The 12,393-nt window shown below is 34.8% G+C and overlaps 2 protein-coding genes across 2 annotated transcripts; one reads left to right on the forward strand and one right to left on the reverse strand.

Moving 5' to 3' along the window:
* Positions 1 to 4,974: 4,974 nt before the first annotated feature.
* LOC145131976 (uncharacterized) lies at positions 4,975 to 5,788 on the forward strand. The gene is made up of 2 exons (XM_079066619.1): positions 4,975 to 5,680; positions 5,748 to 5,788. Exons 1-2 carry the CDS (start codon positions 4,975 to 4,977, stop codon positions 5,786 to 5,788), a joined length of 747 nt encoding a protein of 248 aa, XP_078922745.1.
* A 1,777-nt stretch (positions 5,789 to 7,565) lies between these two features.
* LOC145129403 (ethylene response sensor 1-like) lies at positions 7,566 to 10,569 on the reverse strand. Its single transcript, XM_079064098.1, has 4 exons — positions 10,229 to 10,569; positions 8,266 to 9,842; positions 8,056 to 8,183; positions 7,566 to 7,974 (listed from the first exon to the last, which is right to left on the reverse strand). The coding sequence occupies exons 2-4, from the start codon at positions 9,808 to 9,810 to the stop codon at positions 7,737 to 7,739; spliced, it is 1,911 nt and encodes a 636-aa protein (XP_078920224.1). The 5' UTR covers positions 9,811 to 9,842; positions 10,229 to 10,569; the 3' UTR covers positions 7,566 to 7,736.
* Between the last annotated feature and the right edge of the window lie 1,824 nt (positions 10,570 to 12,393).

The raw sequence follows: 12,393 nt of genomic DNA on the forward strand, positions 1-12,393 counted from the left end.
GAGTTGAACCCAAGAAACCGAAAAACCACCTAAATTGACTTCAGAACCTGAGAAACCGAATTGACCAGAAAGCGATCCTTTTGGTTTTTGAAAACCAGAAACCGACCATTTATAGGTTGGGTTGAGTTTGGGTCCAAAACTGACCCATGCACAACCCTAACTTTTTGAACCAGTTCTGATAAACTATTGAAAATCAAGATAATTTTGGATTTTAAATAAATATCTAAAGATTAAGTACAATTGAATGTTTTTTTTACAAAAAACCAGTATCTTGTCGATCAAAATATATGTTAATCATTCAACACCTTTCAAAATACTGACGATTAAAAAAATAATCGAAAGCACTGAAAGATGAATGTAAAAGTAGGTTGCTATTTATTTCTTAATAGAACTTACTTTGAAGTTACCTTGTACACATTAGAAAATGAATGAAGTTGTTTGACTTATCAATAGAAACGAAAGTTTAAGAAAAATAGAACACCATGGTCACATGGAGGTTCACCTGCAGTGACTCCAGGGCATGAGGCAAAACCTCATGTTTACAGCGGGGGGTTAGTCGGTGCGCGAAAGCTGGCCCGGAAACCCTCGTTAGGGAAGTTCCCTTTCCAAAAAAAAAATATAATCATTATGAATAGGGATAATGACTTACCTTGTACACATTAGAAAATGAATGAAGTTGTTACGCCGTTCAGAACACAAGACCTAAGCCAAACCACAAGACCTATGCAATCAAGCAGTCGAGATCATGATGGACATAAGCATCAACAACCCCAAACACCTCACAAATGATTGTTTAATGTAAGATGTCATGAGAAAAACTTAAAGAACTCATTCATAAATAATGAATGGGTACAAAAACAAAAATGACTTATTTTGAAACAAAAAAATATTAAAGACTAAATATGTACAAAAATATTTAGGACTAAATGTGTATAAAATGAGAAATATATTATTCTATTAAGTCATTTTCTCAGCTAACCTGCAGTAACCGGTCATAAGGACTAAATATGTACAGTTTAACAAGTTAAAGGGGTAAATGTGGACGAAAAAAAACTTAGTGACCGTGTACAAATCGAAAAATATATTTACCCTTTTAAGTCATTATCCCTTAGTAATACCTAACAAGTAAACCTGACATGGAAACGAAAGTCTTAAGAAAAATACAAAATCATGTGTTACTAAGAAGAGAAGACTCAACATGACGGATACTTGAACTCGAGCAAATATACAAAGATGATTACATATCTATATCTTAGTATCTTACGCCTACCGACTTTTGTGTAATTTGCAAACCCAAGTGACTACTTTGATTTCTCTCTTTTTTTTTTACCAACTCACGAACCCTAATGTTCTTCTGAGTTGCTTACAAGTTGAAAATCCTATGTGAAATTGATTTGTATTTGGAGTTTTTTTTATTATTAATTTTAATGGTTATTTGAGTTTGTAATCCTTTTTTGTTTTGTTTATATTTTGAATTTGAATAACTCAAACCGGGTTCAAGTTGGTATGAGAAAAAATAAACATGTGAACACGATATTAACCGTTTGTTTAACAAAAGGGTTGGGTTGAAAATCCGTTTAACTCATGGGAACAGACCAACCATATTCGACCAATTGCCATATTTAATAAAAATATTAAAAAAATATCATCTCCTTGCACCAAAAATAGGAATTGAACGTTTCTCTGTTTTTTTTTTCATCATTCCAAGATTAAAGAGTAAATTACACGAATGGTCCCTATGGTTTGGGGTAATTTGCGCGCTTGTTCCCTAACTTATTTTTTTAACTCAGAAGGTCCCTACTGTTTCTTTTTGTAATGCGTTTGGTCCCTCCTGTTTGTTTTTGTTACGCGCTTGATCCCTATCATACCTAAAAAGACTATTATTTAAAAAAAAAAATTGTGTGGTAATTAAGGTAAGATGAGGGGGCTGGGTTGGGGGTGTGTTTATTTCAATAAATTAAAAAATCAAGGGTAAAATAGTCTTTTTAGGTAAGATAGGGACCAAACGCATAACAAAAACAAACAGTAGAGACCTTCCGAGTTAAAAAAATAAATTAGAGACCAAACACACAAATTACCCTAAACCATAGAGACCATTCGTGTAATTTACTCAAGATTAAAAAGATTTAAGAGTTGATCATTCTGTCAGAAAAATTCATTGATGTGAAAACCATTGTTCAGTTCTGTGTCTGGCGTCTGCCCACTTTATTAAACCTAAAGGGAGGAGGACTCAGGAGATGAAGGTGTTGGCACAAGTTGCAAATCGGATGGTTATAGACTTATACTGTATTTTATGTTAAGATCATTTTGAGCACACTTTTGATTGGACATGACCCTATATTATAATATCAAATCAGACAAACAGGTTACCACTCACCCAAAAAAATACACATGTACATATATTACAGTACCATTGTACTTCACAGATAAGGGCCTCCTATTTTGGTATTTTTGTGATGGACACTTGTTTAAGTTCATTCTCTTTGCATCGGATAATTCAGTAAGGTGGTGTTTGTTTTGGAAGTGGTCAAATGTCTTTTGTCTTTTTCCATGTCTGCGGAAGAAGACGTGGACTAAAAGTCTTTTTTTATGTATTCATACAAAAAGTCTTAATGCAAAAAGATTGTTTGTTTTTTAATTATAATAAACTAAAATTTAAGAGATCTTGTAATAAAGGAAATCAATTAACCATATTTTTGGCTGCATCTTCTCACACCGGCGATCTTCCCCCTTTCACGACTGCATCTTCTCACACCGGCGATCTCTCCACAGCAGCCAATACCTCCAGCGGACGTTGGTCTCGCTCTACCTCCGTCGTTCCGCGTTGCCGTCGTCCCCGCCGTCGACTCATCAGGTATCGTTCCAGCTCCTCTTTATCCTTCTGTTTTTGGCTGTTCTTGGCTCTTCTGTTATGTGGCTCTTTTGTCTCCTGTCTCCTTTTTCTTTTCTTACCTCTTCTCAACTTGTATTATCAATTTAGACTCCATTAATAGTGAAATCCCATCACCATTTGTCAATTAAAAATGTTAATGTTATTTGATTTCTCAAATAACTTCCAGTTTTCCTTCCTTTATGTTTTAAACTCAATCTCAAAATCAATATGGGATTAACTGTTAAGAATTTTGAGAAACTCTGAAAACCCATTTGATTTCTGATTGCAATAATGGGAGGGATATGAACTTGGTGTTGAATTTCATAGGTAGACCATATATTTTTAAGATTGAAAATTAGTATACATATTTGACATAAGTAGAGTACATTTTAACATATGAATGATGTTCTGATCAGAATAACATCAATTATCATAACAATGAGACTTGACTGCATTAGAATGTTGTACTCTATGCCTGAAAATGAGTATATTTGATGTCATCAAAGCATGCATTGTCAATGTTGTTGATTTTGTTACATGCTTCTAGTGTAGTGCTTTTATTTAATTTTATTTCTTGATCAACATCATGTTATTTGTCATCAGCTTTAGATTCATTTGAATCAAATGTTTCTATTTTATGTTGTTTGTCTAACATGTTGTAATCCGTAGATATGAATCATGAAGTTTTTTATTTTTAGTTTTTTAAGTCGGTTCTTTCATGGACTTAGTTTATAAAGTTATTATATATAGCTTTTCTAAATGGGAGACAAACTACAATGGTCGAATGAGCAAGTAAAATGTTTATTAGATACGTGTATCGAAGAGGTCAACAAAATTGGTAGAAAAGGAGGTAGCATGCACAAGGAGTCTTGGGTTACGTTAGGGAAAGCTCTAAAAGAAAAGTTTGACATGGATACTTCACAAAAACAATTGAAAAATGCTTTTGATAATCTAAAAGCTAAATACGTAGGGTGGAAATATTTGAGAAACAAGTCAGGGAATTTATACAATGCTCAAACAAATTCATTTGCCTTGGTGAACACAGAATGGGAAGAATTCAAGAAGGTGTGTCTATATAATTTAATTTTTTTAGTTTATGTCCAATTTTAATAATGATGTCAAAATACTTATAATTACTATTAATCCTGGTTTAGGGTCATCCAAAGGCAGGATCATTGAGGACACACCCATTGCCTTATCCCAACCTTTGTGCATCTTTGTTTGATGGAAGTAGTGCCAGCGGTAGCATCAAATGGACCTCTACTCAAACTACACCCGCAGATACATCATCTTCTTCTCATCGTGTCCAAAGACTTCTAATTGATGACAACCCTTTTAATGGCCTAGAAGATGATGATGATGATGACGCTTCTAATGACACTAGTGCTCGAGCTCCTAGTGATAAAGCTCATGGTGGTTCTACTGAGAGGCCTGATAAAAGGAGTAAAACCACTGATGCTTCTACTGAGAGGCCTGATAAAAGGAGTAAAACCACTAATGCTTCTACTGAGAGGCCCGATAAAAGGGCTAAAACCAGTGATGCTTCTACTGATAGGACCGATAGGACCGATATGGATAAAGCCTCTAAAACCTCTGTTAGTCTTGATGAGTTGAGTCTTGATATGCAAAAAGCTCTGCAACATATGGTGAATAGCAAGGAAGGACCTACAGTAGAAGAATGTTATGAGAGGTTGAAGCTAGTTGAATTAGACCCAATGGATCCTATATTTTTGGCAGCCTTTCACCTTTTTGGAATGTCCATGAATATGAGAGAGGCATGGATGACATTGCCACCGATACCTGGGGTCTTAAAAGGGTGGATAAAGATGACTGGCACCACATTAGGGATGTTTAAGTAGTCTTTATGCTTATGTTTTTTCTTTCATTTTGAACAATTATGTGTTTCTTGAACTTATGTTTGACATTATGTTTTTTTGCTATCATTTGAATGATTGTGTACTTATTTGACACAAATATTACTAGTATTGGGATTATATGCTTATTTGAAACAAAATGTGTGCTTTGAATATGATACAAATGCTTATGTTTTTTGATTTAGCATATTAGGATTTAACAAGTGTTGATGGTTTAACAGGTTCACAATGGATTACGATAAAAAGTTGCGCCTCCTAATTGTTATGTATTTGTATCTTCGCTTTTTTTGGAGAAGAGGTTTGAAAAGAATGCGAGATAATACCTCAAAAACGTCTGGGCATCAATTCACATTAGAGTTATTACAAGGAACTAATAACCAATGCATTGAGCTCTTACGTATGTCACGTGATTCTTATGTTCGGCTTTGCACACATTTTAGAGTAAAAAGTTGGTTAAAGGATAGTAAACATATATCGGTTGAAGAGAAGATGGCGATGTTCTTGATGATGATTGGTCACAATCAACGTTATGTAATCATCAAACGTAGATTTCAACACTCAAAACAAACGATTCATAAGTATTTTTATGAAGTATTGGATAAAATGATGGTGTTCGCAAAGGATATAATAGTACCAACTTCCTTTAATCCAAATTCAAACATCCCGGGACATAATAGGAGGTTACGAAGGATTTTCAGAGGAGCGGTTGGTGCACTTGATGGAACTTTGGTACATGCTATTGTCCCTCTCGACAAACAACATTTGTATAGAGGAAGGGGAAAAGGCGATTGTTATCAAAATGTATTGGCAATATGCGACTTCAACATGATTTTTACGTTTGTCGTGGCTGGTTGGGAAGGGATAGCACATGATTCAAGAATATTATCTGAAGCTTTAGCAGATCGAGATGCACCATTCCCATTTCCACCGCCAGGTTTGTTTACATTTTCATTTTAATATTTCTACTTTTTTTTAAATTAATTATTTCCTTATATTTACAGATAAGTATTATCTTTGTGATGCTGCGTATACACACACCTGAGGATTTATGGCTCCTTATCGTAATGTGCGGTATTGGCTTGGAGATTTTCATCGAAGACGTGCATTAACCAACAAAGAAAAATTTAATCACTCACATGCAAAACTTCGAAATGTCATTGAACGTGCTTTTGGTGTCTTGAAAGCACGTTTCCCTATATTGAAGAGAATGACGTCATTTCCATTGGTTACACAAAGAAACATCGTCATTGCATGTTTTGCGCTTCATAATTATATAAGAAAAGAGGGATTAAGTGATGAGTATTTTTCTCAATATAATCAAGTCGATATATCACTTCAAAGCAACAGTGTACAAGATGATGATGATGATGATGAGGAGAAGGAAGAGGATGACATGAATGAGGTACAACCACATGGAAGTGCAAGAGACCGGGAATATATGGTTCATCTACGAGATCAAATTGCTGACCAGTTAATGGGAAATGTAGAATGAATGATTTCATAAAAAATATGTTAGTTTTGTGAATTTAGTTTTAATATTGTAAGACAATCATCGAAACAATCCTTTATGTTTTTAAAAATATCAACTTTAATGAGTAAACGGCCATCTAGTTTGAATCGAAATATATATAGTTTATCTAATGTTTTAAAAAGTATTATATGTTTGAAATTGTATGAAATTGTTATTGGCAAAGTTTGAGTCAAATATAAATTTTAATAGATTAGTAATGTATGAGATGTTGAGTTTTTAGCATTTGGGCTTTGGTTGTTTCAATATTAATTTTAAAGATCGGTTTTGTTGTTGAACAATGAAAATTAATGCAAATCGGATGACAACGTGTAAGTATACAATTCTTATTAAGAAAAGTCTAATTTGTTTTTTTATGTTGCTTTTTCATATTATCTAATATTTGCTTACAAAATACTATAATTCTATTAAATTGTTCATAAATATTATTAAATGGTTAGATTTTCAATTTATTAAAAACCACCGTGAATTATGAGAAAAAAAATATGGTTAATTGATTTCCTTTATTACAAGATCTCTTAAATTTTAGTTTATTATAATTAAAAAACAAACAATCTTTTTGCATTAAGACTTTTTGTATGAATACATAAAAAAAGACTTTTAGTCCACGTCTTCTTCCGCAGACATGGAAAAAGACAAAAGACATTTGACCACTTCCAAAACAAACACCACCTAAATTGATAATACAAGTTGAGAAGAGGTAAGAAAAGAAAAAGGAGACAGGAGACAAAAAAGCCACATAACAGAAGAGCCAAGAACAGCCAAAAACAGAAGGATAAAGAGGAGCTGGAACGATACCTGATGAGTCGACAGCGGGGACGACGGCAGCGCGGAACGGCGGAGGTAGAGCGAGACCAACGTCCGCTGGAGGTATTGGCTGCTGTGGAGAGATCGCCGGTGTGAGAAGATGCAGTCATGAAAGGGGGAAGATCGAATGGTGGCGATGGAGGCGACAAATGTATTCCAAGGTTAGAAGGGGTATTATTAGGTCTTTCCGGATAAGTGATGAAAAAGACTTTTCGGGCTATTTTGTCTTCCAGAAAACAAACAGTCTATTTGACAAATGTCTACCCGCCCGCAGATGAAAGAGCCCAAAAAGACTTTTTTCAAAAAAACAAACGAGCCCTAAGATACTTGGGTTAAGTTAGCACATGATTATTTACTTGAGTGGACATTTCATTATATATCTTGTTGATCTATTGACGAGCATCATCTACTCAAGATTCTGTATTACACTTCTTAAGTTGGATTATGACCAAAAAAAAAAAAAAAAAAAAAAAAAACAAGAGACTCCACTCCTAATGCCTTGCTTGTATAATTCAACTCACAACTACAAGATGGATGGTAATTTAGATGTTGTATTACCATTAAGTTTTTGGCTATCAATATCATGCATGCATAGTGCATACCTCTTTGTTACAAATATGATTAAAATACAAAATAGTTTTTTTTTTTTTGTTAGCTAGAAACTGTTATGGTCGTGTGTAGGGAAAGAAGCAGTCCCTCCTCTGTAGGATTCATCTCTATGTTTAATGAGTTCACCACTTCCTTGATGGGGTCTTGTTCTTGCTTTAGGTCGGACAATCGAAAGGTCATTTTGGTAATTGCACTCACCCACTTTCACTAGAAATGCCACCGTTGTACCCTTCCCTAATCCTCCACTCTCTATCCATATATGACCTCCCATCATATCCACAAACCTGACAATCACCTCCCACTCAGTCACAAGGGCATTTTCAGAAATTAAAAACACAAACACACACACACACACAATTTGTTACCTTTTGCAAATTGCAAGTCCAAGACCTGCACCACCACCACTTCGGTTGGATGCGCTTCGAGGCTCTGAAAATTTTGTAAAAATGTGTGGAATGTCTTGTTGTTTTATGCCACTCCCAGAATCCTTCACCTGATTCATTAATGTTATTTTTTATTTTTTATTTTTTGATATAATAACTAGAAAAAAAGGTTAAATGAAAATTATGAGTGACCTGTACAAGAAGGTAGAAGAGACCCTGGGTGAAAGTAGGGCAGAATTCAGGAGTTTGCCATTCTTGTAAATACTCAGGATTCAGAACAGAGGCTTGAATTGAGACATGACCTCCTTTTGTAAACTTAACTGCATTCCCAACAACATTTAAAATGATCTGCATAAGTCTTTTCTCATCACCAACACCAAACGCAGGTAAATCAACATCACAATTCAATGTCATGGATGTGTTTTTCACAGATGCAATAGGATTTATCAACCTCACCACCTCTCTCAAAACACCATGAAGATTAAACACTTCACTTTCAAGTTCCAGGTTACCATCTTCCAGCCTAGAAAGGTCAAGAACGTCATTTACCAGTGTTGCTAGAAGATTGCTACTCTTGAGGATAGTCTCGATCATTGCCCTTTGATCAGGGGTAAGCTCGGTTTCTAATAAAAGTGAAGATAATGCTATGATTGCATGCATGGGTGTTCTCATCTCATGATTCATCACAGCAAGGAAATCATTACGTGCATGGATTGCCATCTCAGCTTCTTGTCGAGCCACATTCAAAGCAAAGTTTTGATCCATGAGCTGATCGCGGGCCCGCATGGATTCTTCTAGAATGGAAGCATGGGAAAGAGCCACAGCAACTTGATCAGCAACCACTGTTACAAGTTCAAGTTCATGGTCACGCCATTTTCTTACACCATTTAAAGGAAGAATCAAAACCATGACAGCATAGCTTTTTGCAGAGTGATCAGGCCAGTTGTCAATTTCAAAATTAGAGAGGTGCAAAAGAGGGACACGAACAGCTACAACTTCAGGTGGGATGTAACTTCCAACAGGGGTTCTGATTCGAGCTAATGGACAGTTATGAGGGATTCTTATGGCTTCAGCGCTATTGAACACTTCTGTGATTATTGGGAGATTAATGGGAACTGTGGATGCGAATGGTATTAGATTGTGTAAAGAGTGAGAAAGCTGAAGGATCATCCCCTTTCTTGATGGCATCCATAGAACACATTCTTCAAGATCCAAAGTCCTACCGAGCTCAATCAGAGTAGTTTTCAATATGGTGTGCCTATCGAGTGTGCTTCTGATTTCATGTGTTAGCATTCTGACATGTCTTCCGGTTTCTTCTTGCTTAATGATTAACCCCATTTCACGATCCAGATCTTCAGCTCTTTGCTTTAAGAACAATTCTCTTGTTTTTACACTCAATAGATCGGGTATAATGTGAACAAGCATCAAAGCAGTGACACATGACACAAAAGCTGTAGAGAGCTTTGCTACAGTCATTACAATAGCAACAGTTTTGGAGTGTGACGAAAATGTCCAGAGATTTATGAAATGAGTCGCTCCACATAGAACAATAAAAGCACCGAACTGCATAAGGACCCATCTATAGGGGAAGAATGCTGATTTCTGAACGAAATATATGAGCTCTAATGGAATGGAGAAGTAGGCGAAGGCTATGAAGAAATCAGATATGTACTGATACTTGACCAAAAGCTCGTCAGCAGGCCATTGCGTCTCGAAGCAATCACAGGAATCCATCATCCTTAATCCTAGTTTTGACAGCTTCACAAAAGCTGAAATATAAAACACACAAGCAATCGCAATTAACAAAGATTCCTTCCATCAAGATATCGACAAATCAGGGATCGGTATGGATAGAGAAGAATTCGAGTTTGCACACGAGATCCACAAACATAGTTCCACCATTTCCCAAGTAAGTTCAATTCCACAGTGGAATGGTTGATTTAACTATATAAACTTCGGATTAGTTATCTCCGATTTGGTTATTATGAAACTGGAAGTTGATAAAATCGAATCTAACTTTAAAAAAAGAAAAAAAAAATTCTGAAAATCTTAACATTTAGAGAATATCATAATACTAGGCGATCGATCTCAGAGAAAAACGGCGTCGATTACTTTCTAAAGATCATATACCGGATCAAAGAATAAGAAATATTACCTTGAGAGGAAAAACAGCAGAGATTCCTGTGGGCTAAAAGAGTACATTTACTTGAGAAAGATGTTGATCCATTCTGTGTTACAGAGGTTTCTAGATAGAAAAATTGGGGGAGGTAATACGGTTCATCACTTCCTATATACGGAAAGTCCCCCACACGAATCCATAAATACTCTGCTCCCTCCCTCCATGGAAATTCTAAATAATGCTTTCAAACTCTCATAGACTTATAGTCTTATCGCTTCCTTCAAAAAGAAATAAACGACGACTTATATTATAATATTCAGACTTCAACGGCTTATTTTTTACATGTTTGATAAGCTTTTAACATATATGTATGTATATATATCTATCAATCGAAAAACAAATTCATAATAAGTTTCTATTTATGTCTCATATAAATAATCTATACGACTTTACCAAATAAATCAACAAATATCACCTTGTGGCTTTGGCTTGTGATTTAATTTATTTTTTTGTTCTTTTTGGTCTTTTTTTATGTTGTATGAGTCGGTTATGGATGACCCCATGTGATACATTATCTTTACATGAATCATTTTGATTTATAGGTTTACCAACTTAAATATTAATAATTCAATCTAATTTCAGAAAAGGCAAGGGAAAGTGTCTGATTGATTTAGACTGGTAATAAAATATGCAGTTGGACCGAAAAAAGATGCATGCACCTATGCACCTGCCCTTTACCTTTTTAAATAATATTGCAGTCAAAAAATAAAGATAGATGCATTGAATTTGTATTTGTATGTTCAGAGGCACAAAACGACCGTGCAATTATAGTTTCAGTTTCTAGATGTGCCAAAATCAAATTATTTCTTAAAATTCTTAAAAACATATTCGTATTCATGAAATTACGAGTAAATTATGCAATGGTTTTTATGGTTTAAGGTTGTTAACTCGTAAACGGTTTTTTATGATTTGTTTTTGTTGTATATTTAATACTTATATAAAAAACTATTTTCTTTTTGATGGTTTTTATTTTTAAAATTTATCAATTATTTAGTTATTATTTATATTATTAATTAAATAAACATCTATTCCATCTAGACCCCACACCACACCATCCTCTCTCCCTTTTCCCCCCATCTACTCTCTTTTATTATCGTTTTATGTCTCTATGTTTATGTTTATGTTTTGCTTAGGTACATTTTTAGTGAGTTGGGCCTTAGTTGTCCTTTTACATGTTTATTGGGCTTGGAGTATACCTTACATGTTTATTGGGCATTCGTGGTCCATCTACATTGCTTGCTGGGCTTCACACAATCACATACTTACTCGTTGGGCCTTGAAAACTAAAAACATACACGGAAACAATATATACTGTGCAATTCCATATTCACGTAAATTCAGTTAAGACTCTTGTGAGACATTTCATTTGTTCGCACCTATCTAGTGTACAACCGTAGCCTGTAGTTATAACCAGTAGTTATAACCAGAGTCTCCTGAAGGGGGAACGAGAGTTTGTGTATAGATCTATACGGGGCTGACACCCCACACCTGAGTTGTTCGCTACAGTTAGACTAGGACAGTCTAGGGTGACAAGCCTTACCTTAAACAAGTCGGCGTCTGAAAAACGTCATGACAGGCGGATCAGTAATTATTAAGTATGGTTATAACGACTCACATAGAGAATAACTTCATTATAAATTTACGGAATACACATACCACTTTGATGATACAAAAACATACATACATTGATACTCGGTATTAGGGTTTTAAGACCACAACATTTTTAAAGTCAGAAAATATCAGATTTTATGAGAAAACTTACATTATACATTACCTTCTACTTACAACAGAAACGTAGGATTCTCTGGAATACTCTCTTTATACATTTTCCAGACAGAAAACACACATGCTTTAATACAAGATTTGATACAAAGCGTTCAAACCATTTATTTCTTTTACAGAAAACATCAGATTTTCTGGTGTTTACAAAGTGCTACAAACCTTTCATACAAATATACTTATGAACTCACCAACATTATATATGTTGACCATTTTCAAAATAACTTGTATTCTCAGGAAATCGTTAAGCAGGTGGACTTCAAGAACATGTGGATTTTGTTGCATTTGTTTTCTATCGTACACTTTATGTTTTTGGGATGTAACTTTTATAAACAATTACAATGATGTAAACCTTGTATTGT

This window comes from Lactuca virosa, chromosome 8 (assembly GCF_052849685.1).
Source record: "Lactuca virosa cultivar CGN04683 chromosome 8, Lactuca_virosa_CGN04683_v6, whole genome shotgun sequence".
NCBI lineage: Eukaryota > Viridiplantae > Streptophyta > Magnoliopsida > Asterales > Asteraceae > Lactuca > Lactuca virosa.

Excerpts from the sequence above, each read along its gene's own strand:
- LOC145131976 (XM_079066619.1), top strand. The coding sequence starts at position 4,975 with ATGGATTACGATAAAAAGTTGCGCCTCCTAATTGTTATGTATTTGTAT. Across the intron at positions 5,681-5,747 it reads ATTCCCATTTCCACCGCCAG|ATAAGTATTATCTTTGTGAT; the intron begins GTTTGTTTACAT and ends TTATATTTACAG.
- LOC145129403 (XM_079064098.1), bottom strand. The coding sequence starts at position 9,810 with ATGATGGATTCCTGTGATTGCTTCGAGACGCAATGGCCTGCTGACGAG. Across the intron at positions 8,184-8,265 it reads TCTTCTACCTTCTTGTACAG|GTGAAGGATTCTGGGAGTGG; the intron begins GTCACTCATAAT and ends TTAATGAATCAG. Across the intron at positions 7,975-8,055 it reads GGACTTGCAATTTGCAAAAG|GTTTGTGGATATGATGGGAG; the intron begins GTAACAAATTGT and ends GGTGATTGTCAG.